Genomic DNA, 19,967 nt, shown 5'->3' on the forward strand with positions numbered 1-19,967 from the left:
AATGTGACATTGATTCATTGATATACAGACCATTAGCAGTTAGTCTCCTCTGTTCATCTATCATTTCAATTATCTCTAGACTTCCCCAGGGTCTTTGACAAATGGGAGACAATTTGCATTTTGTACATTAATGACCTTGGTGGAATTTGTAATTTTATTCCCCCCATCTTATAATTATACTTTAGCATTGGAGGGGAAAACCCCCCAAAACTGCACTTGGCCAGGTTTTAATTTAATCAGAAGTGTGTGGCAGTTGAGGTGTGGGAAAGGGAAGAAATAAGGGAAAAGGGAAGAATTAAGGAATAAAATGCTTAAAAATATTTTTCACCTCATGAAGAACTTCTACCTGAGGTCTGTTTTACAAGGGAATGGGTCTCAGGCTTAGGGAACTCTGACAATGCACGAGAGGAATTTCAACAAATGGTCCCTAAAAAGACAAAAAAAGGAAAAGGAAAAAGAACCATGTTTTAAAACGTGTTTTGGAGGTGTATGGCATAGTTGGATGTCCCAGCATCTAACATGGAGCACAACATCCCTCATTGCTTTGCACCATCAGACAGCTGCTCCACAGGGAATGAATCTCTGGTGTTTCGCTCCAGTGGTGAAACAACCAGGTTTTAAAGTTACCTATGTTGGCCACTGTTCACACATTTCCTGTGTTTGAAAGGATAAATGCAGAGAAGCATCCACATGTCAGTTCTTTCTGCTGTTTGTTAATGGTCATAATGTGAGAAGTATTTAGTAAAATTAAGAGGTGTAAGTATCTGGGAGAATTAAGCCTTGTAAGCTTCTAGGTAGGCCAAAGAGGTGGTGCAGTGCAGATAGAAAAAGTAAAATTATTAACTGAAGTATCCTGTAATTGAAGAACAAGTTACAGTCTCGCTGCATTCGTTCCTTCAGCAGAAAACTTCACAGTCAACTTTCAGGATTTTGGGGTAATGTGTTGTTTTTCGAGTAACACAGGGATGCAGTGACTGCATCCATCGTGGGGAAGGAATATTCTCCAGGAATATTCTCCAGTTGTTAAAAAATTCCCCGTTGCCATCAGTAACGGCAGCGTGGTATCTGAGATACCAGAGGCTTTGCCTTTCGCTTTGAACGCGAAATCACTGCAGTCTCTCAGACAGCATTAGGTGGTAACTGTTGGCAACAGAGACTATGTTGGGAGCGACGTATTTTTCTGGCTGGATTTCCAGAACCATCCATAACATTACACTACACGTACTCTGCTCGTAGATCACACTTCCCTTTCGTGCGTCAGAACGGATTTGGCTGTCCCTGCCACGCAAAAAAAAACTCACAAACCACAGAAAAACAAAGGAATTAGCCTGGGTTGGATGTGAGGGATTTCTTTTTTGATTGGAACTGAAAGGGTGAAATTCCAAATGTGGAAACCTGAGCTGTGAACTGGCACCAACCTACAACCATCCCACCTGGATGCTCACGCTTAGGGAGGGTTTACGTACATAGGAAGAAAGATCTTGGTATGAAATCATGCTCAATCCAGTCTGGATGGGTTCAGGCCAGGCTGTTCAGCCTTGGATCCCTCTGATGTTTGTTGCACGACTGTTTTTCCAAAAGCTGAAGAGCTGGCAGCCCGTGGTTTGAAGAGGTTTGGTTAAATGAGATGCTCTGAGTGGTCCATAAGAGTGAGCTAAAGATCAAGGTAATCATATTTATTGATTTATTTCCTCACTCTTTTGAAAGCAGGACTCAGACTCCAAACAATCCACGTGTCTGTGGAATATACCTGTCTTTGCCTGCGCTCACATGCACACAAGTGTCAGCTGGAAACAGATTTATTTTCACATAATCTCACAGCCTTGCTTGGATTTTTCTACCCCAATAGTGTCTGCCTTTTGCTGTCTGCTTTTTAATTTTTTGAACATCTACAGTAGATCTTTAAAACTTTGAGCATATTTTTAATAATGTTCTGTTTAACAGTATTGAGTTTAATGCTTGGACCTTACTGCTGCTCAGAAAATAGAGTTGGTTACCCTCAACCCAACAATCTTACAGGAGTGTGGTGTTATTTAAGATTTTGCTATGGTACACAGTTTGTTAATAGTGAGGAACATAAAATATTTCATCTGCTTGCAGGGAGAGAAGTAGAGGAACACATGTTTGAAGGCGTAAAATGATCATGTATAAGAAGACCAACTCATGCAGCAACTTCGAAGTTTTAAATTATTTACGCTGAGACAGTGATGTCTTGCTGAAAACACAAATGCAGATTTCTCTTTGGTTATACCCCTTGCAAAACTTGGTGATGGCTCTCCATCAAAACCAGATGCCTGAGATCCAGAGAGATTTGAAAGGCAAATTTAGTTTGTGTTGGGAACCAGAGCGTAAATTTGGGTCACATAAAACCGACTCTTCCTGGCTCTGGTACGAACCAATTTTAGCAACGCAGGATTACCAATTTCAGCCCTCCAACTCCTGCCTGCGATTGCCTTTGACGCTGGTTGGTTTATAAACCTTGAGATCACGTATTTTTACAAGCTGGACTCCCAGGCTGTAAAGCTGAGCCTGCTGCCTGTGCTCGGGCCAGGAGCTACACGTGGGGAGCACATGTGTGTGCAGGAGCTGGGCAGCTCCTGGGTTCAAACGCCGGTGTCAGGTGGAGGGAACTTGCTGCCAAATTGTTCTTTCTGCAGAGTGTCTGCCTTTACCCCATCGTGCTGAGCCTGATTTATTTGTTTTAAAGGAGACCTCTGCGCTGTTCTGCTAGGAAAGGCCCCGAGGAATCACAGCTGTGCTCTGCTGCTCGTTGTTAATTTAACTGGAAAAAGAAAATCCTGTTCCTTCAGTTCTTTGCTTCGAGCTTGTCACTGGTAAAATCTTCATGCAAGTTAATGGTTTGTACATCCCTCCTTTTCTCAGGCTTCATCTAACTCTGTATCCAAGTTTAAGTGTCCTGCTTAGTGGGAATTCCCTTTCAGTTAAAGGATGCTCACCTCACTGCCGTTTCTGATGAGGGGGGTTCAGACCTCTCTGAAATATTTAGCTCCTGTTCAGCACTAAATGACGTCTCTGCCTTTCCAAAGCACCCAGGGACTCCCTTACACCAGGGACATTAAGCAATAGTTAACAAGCACCCATTGGTGTCAGATAAGTTAGAAGAATTCATAAAACAAATTAGGTAATGGAATCTCTGGGAATAATGACTTCCCTTGGGCTGCTTTACAAATTAAACTGATGAAGATTTAATCTTTTTTTTTTTTTTTTCTCCCATGGGTTCTTTTGCCCTTGACACACAAGATCAGTTACTAGAACACACAATGACTGTGTCTTAAACATCTGTCTGTGTAAAGCAAATAACGAGTTCTCATCTATGTCTCTTGTAAAAGAGTGACCTGGTTGTGTGTTTGTGTTTCAGCCACACAGGGAATGATTACAGAAATGTTATTTTCTGTAGTAGAAAGTGAGGTGGCTTTACAACTCTAGTTAGTGCAGGATTTTTGTCAGGGCAGTGAGTAATTCTGCCCACAGAACTGTTAGAAAGATCCTCTAGAAATGGAGGAAAAAAAAAGATGGGAGAGAATATTCATGAGGACATAGGAAGGAAGAAATATTTAACCTGTTTCAGTTTGTAGCAGAGGCTGTTTGATTCCAGGCTAGATCTGAGGATGAGTAAAGTTTTTGACTGACTAACAAGGACAACTATTAAGAAAAATAGGAAAAGAAAACAGGACCTTCCACTTAAATCTCCATAATGAATTCCTGTTCTAAACTAGAAGCTGGGCACACATCATCCTTTCTCTGCTGAGAAATTTTTTTACATTCATTTCTGTTCGTAATGGTTTGGGAAAAGAAAGAAAGGAAAAAAAGGTTTTCATTATTCATGTGAAAAATGAACTAATTTGCTCACATGCTTAGTCCTGGGGTTAATTATATTATGAAAAAGAATATTTTGTAAGGAAATGGCTTATTACAATAGGAGTGCCTTGAAATTTAAGCTGCCCAATTTGTCAGCTTGCTCAGACCGTACAATTGTAATAATCACCCTGTTGGTAGGTTAAGCAGCAACTTCTGGACTTGGGGCTTTGGTCCTGTGGTGGGAACTGTGGGCAGGAGAGGGTTTGATGTGCTCTCTGCCCTGCAGCAGCACCTGTCACTTGGCACCCACGTCCTGCCAGGGCATCAGGCAGTGTTTTGAACCAGGTGAGAGCCTGCCCTGGTGTGAATTGAATTATCAGAACTGGCTGTGGAGTGCTCCAGGTGTCCCTTTTCCGTAGTGTTGCAGTGGAGGAAAGGACACTCCTGGATTCCAGACGTTTATTTTACAGGCGTAGATAAAAAGAGCCGTTCACTTTCTCAGACTGATCAGTTCTGCTCCTGAGCACAAAGACAGAAAAAGCTGGAATAAACACTTACTTTATTCTGCACTTACAATAGGGCTTCTCTTTGTTGTCTTTTGTGCAGCTTGGAGCTAAAGCTGTGATTTGAGTCTCCTTTATATGAAAGTTTGGGAGCTGATTTCCAGATAAGCCGTTCTAGTTCCCCGTTTGTGCACCCTGCTGGCTGGAGCTCCTCGTCCTTCTCGCACTCCTGCTGTCACAAACTCCAGTTGCTGCTATATTTAGTAATAATCTAGCAGAGCTTTTGAACATCCCACGTTGCACATGGGAATGCCAGCACAGAACTGGTAGAATCTGAGCCATCCTTACAGGTTTTACCTGGAACAAGCATTTATTTCTGCTTGAAATGGTTCATTCACCTTCTGTCCCGGAGAGTCTGAAAGGCATCAGCAATGGACACCTCTGTCTTTATCTCTGGTTTTGTTATTTCTGTTTTGGACTATTGCAGTGGTGAGGACATAACAGTGGAGAGGACATAACATCTTAAATCTCTTAAAAATACAGGTTGATCAGAACACATGAGCCTTTTCTTCCTTGCTATTCTTTTTTAATGCCAGTGCTGTGGTATCTGATCTTGTGTTTGGTCCTGAAGATGTTGGCACCACCTAACCCATGGGTACCTTCAGGTTATTTACACTTATACATGTCATTGGTTAAATTCTCCAGCTCTCTTGGCCTGAAAACCTCTAAAAGTTTTCATAGTCTTGATTTTTGTTTTTATATTTTGAAATGTGGGAGCAATTAGTTCTTATGGAGCTCTGTAAAACTAAATGACTGTAAATGCTAAGCTTTTAGAAATCACCCAGAATATTTTTTTTTCTCTATCCATTTTAAATTCAATTCTGATAGCCTAATTTAAAGACCTTTATTGGAACCTGAAGGAAAGACAGAAGTTCTTGAGATACAGGAGCAAGAGAGGAAAGTTGAGCATCTTGTTGGGAATAATAGAAAATGCTAGGAAAGAGGCAGCCTTAGTTCATGACTAGGTGGCTGATACCTTCTACTGACTTCCTCAGCCAGGAAAGCAGAAGGATGTCTGGGGTTCAAGGTGCACTGTGTGATCTCCTTTGGGCACCAGGATTTAGCTCAGCTGGACTCAACCACTGGGCTTGTTTTTGGGATTCAGCACTCAAAACATAAAATGAATCCAGTTGCTCGTCCTGAAGTCTCACTAATAATCACTGCTTTGGAAATGATGTCTGAAGAATGTTTACCTGCCTGCAAAAATATGTAAGGGCTTATACTGTGGAATCAAACTTTCCAAGTTCTAACTCTTTTCTTGTTTGTGTGTGCATAACCAGCACTTGTCGGTGCTGCAAAAAGTTAGATACACCACAAAGAGATTGCATTTGTAGGGCAAAAGCACTTCTAGACCAAAGCAAGAGCGTTTAAGGATGTCACTGCAGAGTCACGAATTCTTTCTAAGGAGGCTCCATTTTGTGGCATCGACAGTTAAAGCAGAAGGAAACCCATCTCAGCCGAGCTCTGATGTAGGGAAGCTGCCTACAGCCAGAGATGCTTTCTTTTATGTTTTGCTCATAACCATCAGAGCAGGCAAAGGCAAACACTTGTCTAATTTGATAAAATATCTTTAATTGCAGCAGCAGTACTTGAGGTTTGGGCTGGCTGCGTCAGCTCTGTTTGTAATCACAGCTCCAGCCGCACTCCACAATCAGCCCCAATTGCTGCCAATTAACATCCCTTAGGCTGGTGTTGCTTTATTCAGATCTTCTGGGGTGTTCAGCTGCATTATTCATACCTTGTCTGGGAAAACATAGTTTAAAAATGAGCACTATTACAGGATTTCATTGTGCTGTGATAGACCTTTTTTATCCACCTCTCAGTTTAGTTATTCTAGTTGGTGAAAAGAGGAAAACTTTGGGCATGATTTAGGTCTTGCATTTCGCATTTAGGAAATAGCTGTTCCTGCTTGAAAGAGAATCTTAAAGAGGGTTTAAAAGAAATCAAAGCTGGTGTTTTTTCACATAAAAGTTTGGGTTTGGAAGTTGTTGTTTCAAAATGTCACCGATGTTCAGGACATTCGGAAGAACAAAAAAGAGAGAGAGAAGCCATGTGTATGGTTATGGAGAGCTGCCATAACCAGGGATAAAGATTTTAACAGGACTTTTAAATGCCAGATTTCAGAACTGAGTCTGCTCTGTAGTTAGCAGAGAGCAGGAGGGTGAGGGCTTGTGGTGGAAGGGGCCATCTCTGTACCCACAGCTGTGAGTGTTCTGTGCCATGGCACGAGATGAGCTACAGGTCCAGTCTAACACAGCAACACCTTGGGCTTTAAGAGCTTATTGCTTAACTTATTTAAACTTTGAGCCTGTTTTTTTCCCCTACAGAATTTTATTCTGACTTCAAAGGAGTTGTTCTTAATGTGAGCAAGTGCAAATGATTGCTTAATATGTTTGGGTTTATTTTTTCTTTAGATGATGATTTTAATGAGGAAATATGAATTCCAGCTAAGTATGTCTAACAAGGAGCTTTGTTTGCTTTTGGTTTTGCTTCTAAGATGCATTAAATGGAGGTTCTTAGTGCCCCAATAAAAAAAAGAAACCAAACCATGGCAGAGACCCACATCCCTGGGGAACATGGGCCGTGCACATAATCGTTAGGTGACTGATGTTTCTCTGCATGTAGGAATGTGGCACGGGGATAAAGAGGAACGAGTGCAGCAGTAATTTCTTTAATTAAAAAATAAGACAAAAAAAAAAATGAAAAAGGGGAGGTGATAAGCTGTGAGAGCACAAGTGCCACAGCTGCTGATGGAGACAGTGGCAGTGATGGGTGTTTTCCGGGAGGTGACGCTCAGGGAGCCTGTGCCAAACTCTCAGATAAGTTTGCTCCACTAATCAGGTGCTTGTTAATAATGGCTCAGATTTACGATACTTCATAACGGCCCAAGAAGAAATATTCATCCTGTTATTGACTTTGTGGAGGAAGAAAAGCTAATAAAGCATTGAGAGTGCTTAATCAATACCCGGGCAGGGCTGCGCTGACTATCAGAATGAGCAGCTTTGTTTGCTATTCAGGCGGGTAATTTATGGTTAGTGCTGGAAGTGATGTATGTAATTTATGTTTTAGAGACAATTACTGCTCAAAGACAACTGCTGCAAAGCTTTTGCAGCAGACCAAGGGAAAGACAAATGCAGTCTTTGGGGTGTGAGTGTTGTGCCTGACAACCTGTCCAGTGTGTTTGCTCATTAGATTATATTTATGTATAATGCTGCTGTGATCTACGTGTGTGTGTGCTCGTGTGAACCACATTTTCTCGTAGCAGTGAGTGGCCTTTAAAGTTCAAATCAACTGTTTCAGGTTTCTGGATTTTTTTTTTTTTTTAAAGGTATGGTTTTGGTTGCAGACCATCTAAGCTGTAATATAAAAAAACAAACCACTGTGTAAAACCTAAGTTAAAAAGGCACATATTCACTGGATCTTTAGCACCTTAAAGGGATCAAATCGAATTATTTAGATCTGTAAATAAATAATTGTCAAATATGCATTATGCTTTGCAGACACTTGCCTATAACAACTCCTTATAAAAGCAAATTGTAGAATAGTTGCAGATATACATCTTTGTGTACCAGGCACTGGTGCAGATATATTAAGGTGCACATAGCAGGGCATTTAAGTTGCACATGATGATAAACTATATTCAGGTTTTGATCCTAACCATTATGAGGTTCTTTTACCTGACAGCTTTTGAGTTATGTTTTCTGAGTTAGGAATTTGCATCTCTAAATTGCTATAAAAGTCAATATAAGCTGCCAGTGCCTCTTAGAGAGAGTAATCAAACTGCTTTCTTAAAGATATTTAACATTTAGATTCCTGAAATCAGACCACCTTCATCACAGTCTTCAGAAGAAAGTCCTAAGTGTTATTACTGTTATTAGTGAAATGCTGTCTTCCCACTAAATAATGAGTTCTGGTTACTTTGACCCCTAATTGAAGCTCGGTGTTTTAGCCTAATGCTTTTAAACTAATCAAAATCACCTTCCCTCTCCACGCTGGTGGGCTTTGTTCATGTGGGATTGCCATAACAATGTGGATGATTCCACAGATTTTATTCCACTCCAGTGATTTATTACAAGTCCAGGGAGCTCTGGAGTTGGTGGCTCATGGGTCAGAGCGTGGGCACCAAAAAGGCAAGTTTGCCTGTGGTTGTGCTAAATAAATAAAGTTGTTGCTCATATGCAGCCCATAAATATAGAAACTGTGGAAAATGGGTTTAAAATGCCGGGCTGCAGCTCTGAGATTCCTTTAGCTGCCTTAAAAAATAGTCTTTATGTTAATGCATATTGCATAAAGTTGTTGCACAGGTGAAGTAGGAACACTTTAACTTCTAGGCGGGGGGTTAACATGTGTGTTCCACAGATCTAAACATACAAACCGTTGCCAAAATTGTGTGTGTTGTTTCACTCCATGGGTTTTGTGCTGCAGATTTTGAGCTCCTGCTTTCCCCTTCCCCAGGTCTGGCCAGTCCTCTGGTCAGAGCAGGCTTAAACCCCTGCTGGTTTTTAAAGATGCTAAATTCAGCTGCACGTGGAGACCCTGCAGAGCTGCAGCCCTCACCTATGGCTCAGTGCAGAGGACACTTCTGCCCCAATGCCAATATATATTTCTGCTTTTTAGACTGATTGTTTTGTTCATCTGCTTTCTACGTCTGAGAGCTAGTGGCAGTGCAGGTCACTGCTGCTAGCTTTCAGATTGGAATTACCAGTGAAAAACACTTTGTCCACTGTCTGCTTTTATGTAAAGTTTTCATTTATTTGTGGGAAATCTGAAATCATCTAGGTTTTCATAAAAGACTTGGTGAAGGGTTGTTTTCCCTTCCCAGGGCTGAGGATGTGTGATATTTTCAGACAGGGAGTGAGAAGCATTAAACAAGAATGGAGAAGTAAGGGGTTGGGATCAGTCCTTCTCCATGTGGCATGTAGCTCCTAGGCATGGTTAATTGGGCAAAGATGGTCCATTTCATGAAAAAAAAGAGGCATTTTACCTTACATATCAAGTATTTTATGAGATTTTTGGAGCAAGGACATCTTTTAGGAGGGCCACTCTATAATACCACTTGTGCAGGGAGTGTGGGACATGGACACATGTCAACAATCCACATTTTAACATACTAGTGGATTTAAAATATATTGTAGACTTTTCCCCTACAGTTTGTAGACAGATCATTAATAAAATTATTATCAAGTTAATCCAGATGAAAGGTGTTTTCAGTTATTTTTCCCTCTCGCTTCCCAGGGCAGGATTGAAGGCTCACATCCAGTGTGTCCCATGGATAATGTTTTTGTGTTGCAACACTGGCTCTGTAAATAAATGGGAAACGCTGCAGTAGCAAACATCAGATTTATTTCTTGTTTTGAAGTGCCTACAGCGTGTCATTGCAGATGGATTGATAGGCTTGATAACATTGAACTTTTGTCAGACCTAACATGGCAGACTTGTTACATGTCAGAAATTTCCTGTCATTTTTCTCACTATCCAGAAGACAAAATATATTTGCAACCTTGAGTGACATTGAATATGGAAAGCAGACAGAAATTATTTATCATTTGACAGAATTGGTTTTGTTGGGTTTATTTTTTGGTGTTTGTTTTTTGGTTTGTGGTTGTTGTTTTGGTTTTTTTGTTTTGTTTTTTTTTTTCCCCAGTGGCAAAGCTGTAATCAGATTTTAAAATCCTGACTTACTCTGTTTAAGGAATATGGAACAGCTGACTGTGGCTTGTAAGAGCTGCATGAACCATCCTCTTACAAATGTAAAACACATTCTTTATTACTTCACATTCAGATCATTTATTTCTGTGCTTCTTGGACTGAGGCAACATCTGACCTTTTATTATGGAGTTGCAGAAAACAGCTTGGCAGGGTGCAGACAATGGAGAAGGTCTTGTACAGGAGACACAACAGTGAAGGGTGTGGATGCTTAGAGAGCGAATTTTCATGGAATCTAACAATTAACTAGGGTAATTTATACCTATTGAGTGTGTTCCTTCAAATATGAGTGCTCTGGAATAGGGATAAAGCTTTATCAAAAAGCTTATTTTGGTGTCTTAACTCAGAAATTAAAATATACTTTATTTTACGATGATCAGCTTTAAAGAAGGTATTTGTTTTAAAGAGACATGAGGATGAAAAATCAGGTTTTGTGTGTAAAATAGAAAAAACAATGGGTGTCTGGTGTAAAAAAAATACCAGTAAAGAAATGGATAAAAACATTTCATCAGAGGAAGAAGACAAGCATTAAGACAGAGACAAGGAAATCCTGGATGGATCATTAAGAAGATAGACTTGGAAGAAGCAGAAAATGAGTTCTCAGTCATACAGCACCAATACTTTCATAGCTAGACCAGGGCATTTCATGGTGAACAAGAAAGGAAAATATGTCTGATTGCTAATAGACCTGCAATCAAAGGAGAAACATTCTATATATTAGTATGCAACAGCACTATGCACTTCCAAATGGATTATAGCCTAGTGAAATCAAGAGGATAATGATTAGCTCCTCAGCTAGAAAGGTTTCCTTCCAATATTTTGGTTCAAGATATAGACACTGGTGTTAATAAATTGGGCTGTATACCGTAGGCCACCTCATTCAGTCAATATTTTATGCCGGGAGACCAGGCTGGTTTGTGGGTGCTCAACGTGGCATGGAAGAACAAAGCAGCTCTTCCCTTTATTTTGTTTCAAAAAAAAAAAAAAAATATATAAAAAGAGCAAGAGACTTTATTAGTTTTCAATACTGTTGGTATAAATAGAAGTCGAAGCTGTGGAGCAGGGTTATTATGTGGCTCATTACTGTTTATTACCACGAGGCACATCAAGATGTCTGCGAGTGAGGGTTGGGGGGGAGGAGGGGGAGTAAATCACTCGGAACGTGCCTGTTTGTCGCTCTCCTGCGCGGTGCTGGGAGCATCCTGCCTCCTTCCAGTGCTTTGAGGAACAAGTCCAAAATCTGTCGCTTGTCATATGTTCTCCCCGTCTCTTGCCGAGGAGAAGCGAACAGACGCGTGTCTTATTTTGGTACCGTTTGTGTTTTTTGCATTTCGGAGGGGAGGGGAGTGGAGTGGGGAGGGGAGGGGGGAGTGTTTTTCTGCTTTCGGAAAAGTTTCCGTCTAATTTGCGTCCCCGTGAAACGGAGAAGAGCCTTGTTGACTTCACGCGAGTTAGGGCTGGGTTTGTTGTGTAGCTCTGAGATAAGTGAATTGTAAGTGAGTTTTACTTTGTTTTCTATGTGGCCTGTCTGTGTTTTTCGGCATCACTGAGAACAAAGAAGTTTTCGTTGTGTTGGTCATTGCACAGGTTCTGGAGCCGGAGAGAATAGAGATGGTTTGAAGTGAGTTTGTGCCCCTTCAGCTGCACTTTCACAAATATTTGTGTCTCACCACACACTTTTCTTTAAGCTTTTTGATAGTCTGAAACCTCCTCAAGAATTTCTTTTAGCCTGTGGCTTTTAGCCAGGATCAGAAACGAGCCAGTAAAGTGAAGCTCGAGCTCATCAAAGAACTAACAAACCTTGGTAAATCTTAGTCTTTAACATCGAAGGTTTGCAGCTGAAAGGCTTTCACCTCTCCTGCATGAATGTGAAATTCTTTTTTTTTTTTGATTTGTCTTCGCAAACTAATTAAATGGGGTTTTTTTTAAAGCCTCATTTCCCCATTGGGAACGTGGAGTGCTGCTAATATGAAGTAACTGCCTGTGGTTTTTACAGTCATGGTGATGCTTATCTTCTCTTGCTTAATCTTCCTCCTCCTGATTTTCATTCTCTCTAGCCCAAATGCAATGTGTGATCCCAAACAGTGCCAAAGGCCTTGTGGATGAGAGATCTGGCACCTTCAACCTCATCCTGGGCCCGATGATTTCTTTGGAATTCCATATATAGGGTACATAAGTACAGGGTTAAAAAGCATATGTCTTTGCTATTGATTTTTCTCTGCCACAGGCTGCTTATTTACTGATTTCTTTTTTTCCATGCTGTTCTTTAATGTTCTTCATTTATAATGGGTAAGGTTCTATTTTGCATGCAGGCAAACAGTAACTTATCAAGTGAATAAGGTGTATAGATACCAGTGCCTGACAGAAAGCAGGTTAGACAGAAAGCTTAATTGATTTAAAAGACTACACTCTTTCAGAGGTTTCTCATCTCTGACACAACTGCTGGAAGCAATGTAATACACAAGTGAGGCTGCTGGAAGTGACTGTATAAAGGTTGTTGCTGATGTTGCAGCACAGAGGTGGAATTTGGCGAGTTGGGTAGAATCTGCAGCCAGAGCTGGGTGGACTCTGCACTCAGCCTGCGCAGAAGAGGGGGAGGAAAATCCCACCCTTGCAACTCTTAGAATTGTTTAGGTTAAAAAACCCATTAAGACCATCAAGTCCAACCATTCCCCCAGCACTGCCAAGCCCATCACTGAAATGTGTCTCCAAGTACCCCATCTACTAATGGTTGGGACTGATGATCTTGGAGGTGTTTTCTAATTGTAAGGATTCTGTGATACTTGTCTCTTAAATCCCTACAGGGATGATGACTCCACTACTTCGCTGGGCATCCTGAGAGCTTGACAACTCTTTCCATGAACAGATGTTTCCTAATATCCAATCCAAACTTCCCCTGGTGCAACTTGGTTGATCTGGGGCAGGGTGGGGCTCAGCAACATTTTCCGGGAGCCGCTGCTCCTGGGGTTGCTTCACTCCTGATCTGTACATCCCAGTAACTGTCTCATTTTGTCACTTTGGAATTATACACAACTGTCCTCAAATCCCCAGGAAAAATAGTCAGTGCCCACTCCTTACTGACTGCTGTGTCCTTTCTTCTGGCAGATGTCAACGAGTGCACCGTGGAGAACGGGGGCTGTCAGGACCAGTGCTGCAACACCGTCGGCAGCTACCACTGCAAGTGTCCAGCTGGCCAGAAACTGGGGGAAGATGGAAAATCGTGTGGAGGTAATTTTTTGTGCTGTGTCTCCCTGCTGTTAAGGAATCAGAGGAGACACTGGAAAGGAGAAGGAAACACTGGCTTTTATGTGGTGCCAGCCAAGGAGGGTGTGCTCCGAGTTGTCGAGAGTGCGGATCTTCTCATGCCTGGATTATGAAGATGTAACTGTAAGAACACTTCAAAGGGTGGTGGGGGGGGTTGTTTTATTTTGTTGAAAAAAATGTTATCACTTAACCTGGATTGGCCGTGCCATGTTCTGATTATGGGATTTCCACCATCAATTTAAAAACTTGAGGGAAGTGTATACGTTTGATAATATTTCATCTGCCTCTAAAGCAAAATGGTTCTTATCAGAAAATGCACATACATTTCACATTTCAATCACAATTCCACAGCTAGAGATTAACGGAATAAAAAAGGATTTAAAACCATATGCTATGTAAACCCATTTGTCTTTTTCCTAAGGGAAATATAATTCTAGTTAGTGCATTATAGGGTAAAATTCGTTCTTATGCAAAAGCTTGACGTTATGCAGAAGGAAAACATCACAGAAGCTTGTGTTAGAACACATATTGAATTATGGTCAGACTTCTGACTGGTAAACAGAGAGGGTGTAAACAAGCCCAGCTGATGTTGTTGACCTACAGTCACCACATTCTGTGCATCATCAGATGCTGCAAAAGGCAGAGGAGGTCAGGTGTGAGGTACCCAGGGTGTAATGGATTGCAGGCCAGAGCAGTTCCTTCCTCCTGAGCTCTCCCCTGACACAGGTAATGAGTGTGTGCTGCCATATGATCTTGAGAGCTCTGCTGTGTGCCTGGATTCTGCCCTCCACTGCATTTCATGCAGCATTGGTGTGTTTTTTATTATCTCAGGGTAGGTTTTCATGAATTGTTATTATCATCTTTTCACAAGAAACTGTCTTCTCTGGCTTTTCCTGTTACACAGTGCCAGAAAAATTCCTTTCTCCCAGCGTTTCCTTTTACCATTGTCCAGCTCCTTTTCAAGATTTGTACAAAGCACTGTATTTCTTGCTTGTCATGTGCCTTACCCTAACTTTATAATCGATTTGGATGCACTCCTTTTTTCACTAAAAGATGATAGAACTATTTTCTACGGCAACCTATCGCTTGAGATCCACCTTGAGAGTGTAAACAAGCTGTAGATGATTATTTTATTTTGATTGAAGCATTTTGTTATGAGACCTCAGCCCCGGAATACCATGCCCCATTCACAGATTCCTGCTACTTCACCTCAGACTGCTCCTACCTCTTTTGGGGACTGAATAGTAATATTCCCATGAACCAGTGGACAGGTCTGTATTTTGGTGACTAGTTACTGCTTTCAAGTCTGCATAAAAGTTGTCCAAACCCCAAGTTTTTGAAAGCAGGGGTCCTACTCCTTGAAATCCTAATTTTCTTGGCCTACATGAGTCCTTTTTTCTTTAAAATAGTTAAATTAACGTTCCTTCTGCACAATTCATCTATTCTTAAAATAAACTTTAAATTCTAGCATTTTGACATTCTTTAAAAACTCAAACAGAGCTTAAGATACTTGATTCTTGTGCTATATTTTATCCGACCAAAAATTGCAGGAGAATATATTATTAGCTGTTTCGAAGCCATTTTTGAAATGTTTAGGCTAAAATGGAAACACACAAACTGGGAAGGCTCAAGTCATAGAACAAAGTGAACGTAGTGGTGACACTAAATACACCTGACCTTTTGCAGAGGTGTTAATACAAGGAGCACGTGACTGTACTGACCTGCAAAAAGGCCAGCTTTGGCCAACTTCTGGCCATCAGATGTTACAGTGTGAGTAACTTAGTGGTTGATTACGACATGAGGGGAAAGTGAGCTTCCAGACCGAACTGCCTATTGAGCTTCCAGACCAAACTGCCTGTGCTGCTGGAAGGTCTTTCAGGACGTGCCCCTGAATTGGTGTTTTATCGATGCCTCTGCGTTGCTCAGTGGAGTCATTTTGCAGATGGGAGTGAAACAGCTTCCCGTTCAGTTTAACCAGAGTTTTTGGAGGAATAAGGGCTTATTGTCGCTCTGGGTTGTTCCATTCTTTCTGCCTTTACAGCATTGTTGTGCTTTGCGTTGCCCCTCAGTCTACACTCCGGTGTTAAATAGATGTGCACTATTGTTCTGCTCCCATTACTCGTCTCATGGTCGGCTTTATTTCACCGGTGACTGAAATGATCGATTGGTGTACAGGGTTTTTTATAAACCAAGGTACAAATGAGGTGCATTGTAAGAAAAGCAGCATGGAAGTAGCACAGATTTTATTCAGCGAGTTGTGATTAGTGGAAAGATTGATTGTGTTTTTTCGGAAACAAAACAGAGCATCCTTCTGACAAAAGGGAAAGGTGTTGTCAGGAAATAACTGTTGGGGTTTTTTAAAATATTTTTTAGCCATTTATAGCTGTTTAATGCTAAGGAAGGGAATCCAACAATATAAAGAGGTGTACTGCTGGTTTGATCAATCATTGCCGGGGGGGTGGGTTGTGAACAGTTTTTTTTGGAGACTCAAAAGCCTGATTTCACAGCTAGAATGAGCTGAGGATGCTCAGCATCTCCAGCTTTTAGTGTGTCAGAGGTGTGTGCAAGACACAAGGCTCCATGAATATGCACAAGACAACAGATTATAATAGGTGAGATAACCTTAAAATAGTTATTGCTCTCAGCTTGGACTAAACCTTCCCTTCCTCAGGTGATTGGAACCACGTGGGGAGGGGGATTGAGCCCCACAGCCTGGGACACCCCACACTTTGGGGTCCATGCTCCTGCTGAGGGGTATTTCCTAAATAACTGGGGGCTCTTGTGGCAGGATATATCATTCAGAGTTGTGTGGTATGTAAAGTCTTACTTCAATGAGGGATACTTGCACCGAGAGGCAAGTTGTGGTGAGGTGGAGGCACGTGCATCTCTAGAGAAATGCCAGCCAGAGCTGTGACCTGATTAGCCTTTCAAAACTAATTATCCCCATGTTGTACTGCAGCTTTCACTCTCCAGCCCTCATGCTCAGAACTTCAGTTTGCTTCCCTGACAGAGAAATATTTTCTGGCAGTTACTGGCACAGGCATTACAGATTGTGACAGAAAGCTCCTGCTTCCCTCCCGCTCTTCATGTGTCTGATGGAAATGAGTGATGAGAAGGGATTTGGATTTAAATCACTGCACAAATAATATGACAAATTAGGATTTGACATTTACCAGTGTATGACTGTTGGCCTGACGCCGTGCCCTGTGGATCTGTGCTGGTGTGTGGTGTTTCAGGGACGTTTCTGGTCAGGGTCTGTGGGTGGATTTGCTCAGAAACGGGTCTGTAATGTGGTCTGAGGAAGGCAGTGGAAATATATGTGCGTGCAATACCTCCTTGTTTGCTGAGCAGAGGTACCACTGACAACCCCTGGCAGTGAGATGTGCTGTGAAATGTATAGACATTTAATATTTTATTCCGATGCGAAGGAGTTCTACTCAAGCATCGCAAAAGGCAGAACTGGTATTTTCTGAGCATAAATACCATTTTAAATGGTAATTTTAAAGCTCAGTTGTTGGCACAGGTCCAGATCTGTAAGGGACGCTGAGGTTACAGCTACAAAAGCGTGTTTTCACACATGAATAAGCCGCAGAAGTCAACTAGAAAAAAGGTCGTGACCTTATGTTAACCTTCTTTGGCAAATTGTCATTTCTTATTTATATTATTGTGCTCTCATCTGTCAAGGCAACTGAAGGAACTTAGAGGCAAGTGAAGTTGTGTGATTAACTGTTGATGAGAAGAAGCTTCTATTTTACTGATTAGAGTGATATTGCAATCTCAGTAACCCTGTCCCTGGGGGGTTTCGGTTGAACCTCGGAGCCCTGGCAGGTTTCCTGACCTTTGCCAGAGGGACTTTGGGAGCAGCTGCTTCCAGAGCCGGTGTGTGACTTTGCAGGGCCACTGCTGGTTACCCCAGTAATGGGAGAGTCACCGGTGTCACTGCTGGAACCTGATCCCAGGAGGGATGGGAGCTCTCCGAACCCTGTTGCCTCAGAAGAGTTAATAGCTGGGCTAAAAGGAGTACTGAGAGCAAGAAAGTGTTTGTTGAAGTGACCCCAGGGTTTTTAAGTCGGTAAGGTTTGAGATTATAACTTATTCTTGTCAAATTCTGGTTTTATCAAAGAGAACAAATGCTAATTCTGCCTTTGTTTTCCCTGCCCAGCAAATCAGTGTACAGGCTTCTGCCGTGTCCTGTGGTAAAACCTGAAGGGCATAATGCCATGCAGCTCTAGGGAAATGCCAAGGCATTTTTAATTCATTAATTTAATTTTTATTAGAACAGGGGAAATTAGTCCACTGGCGTGATTCAGGAGGCTTTTGCATCGTTTTGGCTCTGAAAGTTGCATTTGACTCAACACAGTGTCAGCATGCTGTGACACAGAGGTAGTTGGTTCCAGGATCACTTCAACAGAAGGAGAACCAGGAAAATACGTTTTGCAAAAAGAAAAAATAAACCAGCTCTTGTTATAGCTGCAACAAGTACCAAGCTGCATGAACTCAACTCTTAGGGCAGTCAAGTGAAGGTACTTCTACATTAGGTGTAACCACCCCGACTTCTTCATCTTTCATTATTTCAAGACCTTGTCTCGAGAAAAGGGAATAAATCCAGTTGCAGGAATTGTATCACAGTTACCTAATTATTTGTAACTGAATTACCATGCCCCCCTAATGTCCACCTCAGAGAGTTAGGGCAACAGGCAGCTCCGTCTCATGACCTTAACAGACCCTGCGTAAACAATCTTGATAACGAAGGTGTTTCAGTGTGTTGGAATTTTACAGCAATTCCAAAAGGAAAAGAATAGGCTAAAGAAAAAGACTTTTGAGAGGAAAGAAGGCAAAACCCGATTTCTCATTTTTTGCAGTGCTGTGGTTAGTTGCTCTTGAGTATCCTGTGAATCCAGCTTTTGGGGCTAAGTCAGAAAATTCCAAATATTTACGTTTCAAAGTATGAAAAAAACTCTGTGCAGCACTGCCAGGGGATTAGGAATAAACATTTTCTTCTCCATTAGTTTGCACATCCAGAATACTGGTAAGTGTCTGATATTTTAAATGAATTCAACAAGAAGCAATATCTGCTTTTACATTTAAATATTGTTTATTTATAGTTGCTCCTACCTGTCAAATCAGTATTTTTAGTCACAAGCAAGAAGCATAATTACTGCTTTTGATTTCAGATCCCAGTTGATAATAATAATTAAAAAAAAAAGGTTCCCCTACTTCTCTTTTAAAAACAACTATATTAACTTAGACTAAGGATTAATTGGGCATTATAAACACCATTGTGCACTCAGGCTTCTGTGGTTTCCTGGAGACTATTTGATTTAGGCAGGAGAACTGAGGGGTGTTTGTGCTCGGCTGTGGAAAAGCTCTGAGCAGAAATTACTGGAGACATTCACAGCTACATTTGCAGACTATTGGGAATATAAGTTTATTTCTACTCCTGAGTAAAATTCTTTCAGAATTCGCCTTTTTTTATGTGTTTGTCTCTGGTTTTTGAGAAGCAATGAAGGCTTGAGGTGGTTCCTCTCACCTCCCTTACATCTCCTATGCCATGTTGGAGCTGGATAGGATCAGGCTGGGATCCATAGCTGTGTGAAGATGTTACACTCTCCTGGGCAAATAGTGTCATCTGTCTGCATTTGTCTGTTCCTGGTAGTTCTACAGCAAAGAATGTGCTCAAAATAAGTAGTAAAAATGACAACAGGTTCGTGGTAAAGGTAACCCTGACTGCAGGTTATTGGACTTTTTAAATGGATTAGCTAAGTCCTGATTCATGGCAAGCCCGAGCAGGCAGGAACCTGAGCTGGATTCCAGGGGCTCATTCCAGGATGGCAGTGGCTGTGTCAGCACAGCAAATGCCTTGGCTTGCTCTGGTCAGGCCCCTTTGCTTTTTGTGAGCCCTTCCCCACTCAGTTACACACTGGGGACACACAAACCCTCTCAATCTTATTAGAATATATCCTATCAGCAAATCCCAGTATTTTGTGTCTGAGCTGTTTCTCTGCATTCAGGAGAGGGACACATCACTTAGGGCCAGAACAGACACTTCCAACCTGATTTAGAGCATTTGTGTCGGTCTTGGCCGAGAAGAGCATCCGATGCTCTGATAATTGATTTACTCTTGAATTTTAATTGCCCTTGTTCTGTTTTTCTCCTGATTCCTGCTCGACTGTTGCTGAAGTCTCCCCGCTCCCCTCTCAGGCACCGAACAAAGGCGGCTGTGGGCTGAACCACCCAGTTTCTCACATCTGCTATCCCTCGGGGTAGACAAGCTAACAGTTATGACAGCTCCCTCCAAAGTGAGTATTGCCACTGAAGGCTGGGCTCGTTTATCCTGGATACATGTTTTTATCGACTGGAGCTGAGAACAGGCACAGTCAGTTTGCAGTCACTTTTTTAAGTAGAAGTTTTATGCACACCAGTTGGGTGTCGAGAGCATTATCCTAATCCAAGGCTCCAAAGCATCAGCTGAAGGAGTCCTACCTGTATTCACAGCCTTGACTCTTGGGGCAGGCTGGGACCACTTATATTTCAATGATTATTTCGAGATAATTCTGGTAAATCTCTTTTTTTTCCACGGAGGGAAAAAAAAAAAAAATCTCTATTTTCCATGGA

The 19,967-nt window shown here is 41.7% G+C and overlaps 1 protein-coding gene across 1 annotated transcript in view; it reads left to right on the top strand.

Annotated features, from left to right (window-relative positions):
* The window catches only part of LOC114063687 (multiple epidermal growth factor-like domains protein 6), a 192,362-nt gene that overhangs the window by 90,546 nt on the left and 81,849 nt on the right, over positions 1 to 19,967 (top strand). Inside the window, exon 5 of the mRNA XM_027896137.1 lies at positions 13,194 to 13,316. Coding sequence (XP_027751938.1) covers positions 13,194 to 13,316 — 123 coding nt within the window. The remainder of the gene's footprint in view (positions 1 to 13,193; positions 13,317 to 19,967) is intronic.

The sequence above is a fragment of the Empidonax traillii genome, unplaced genomic scaffold (assembly GCF_003031625.1).
Source record: "Empidonax traillii isolate 1590-97213 ecotype Southwest subspecies unplaced genomic scaffold, ASM303162v1 scaffold482:size1200881, whole genome shotgun sequence".
NCBI lineage: Eukaryota > Metazoa > Chordata > Aves > Passeriformes > Tyrannidae > Empidonax > Empidonax traillii.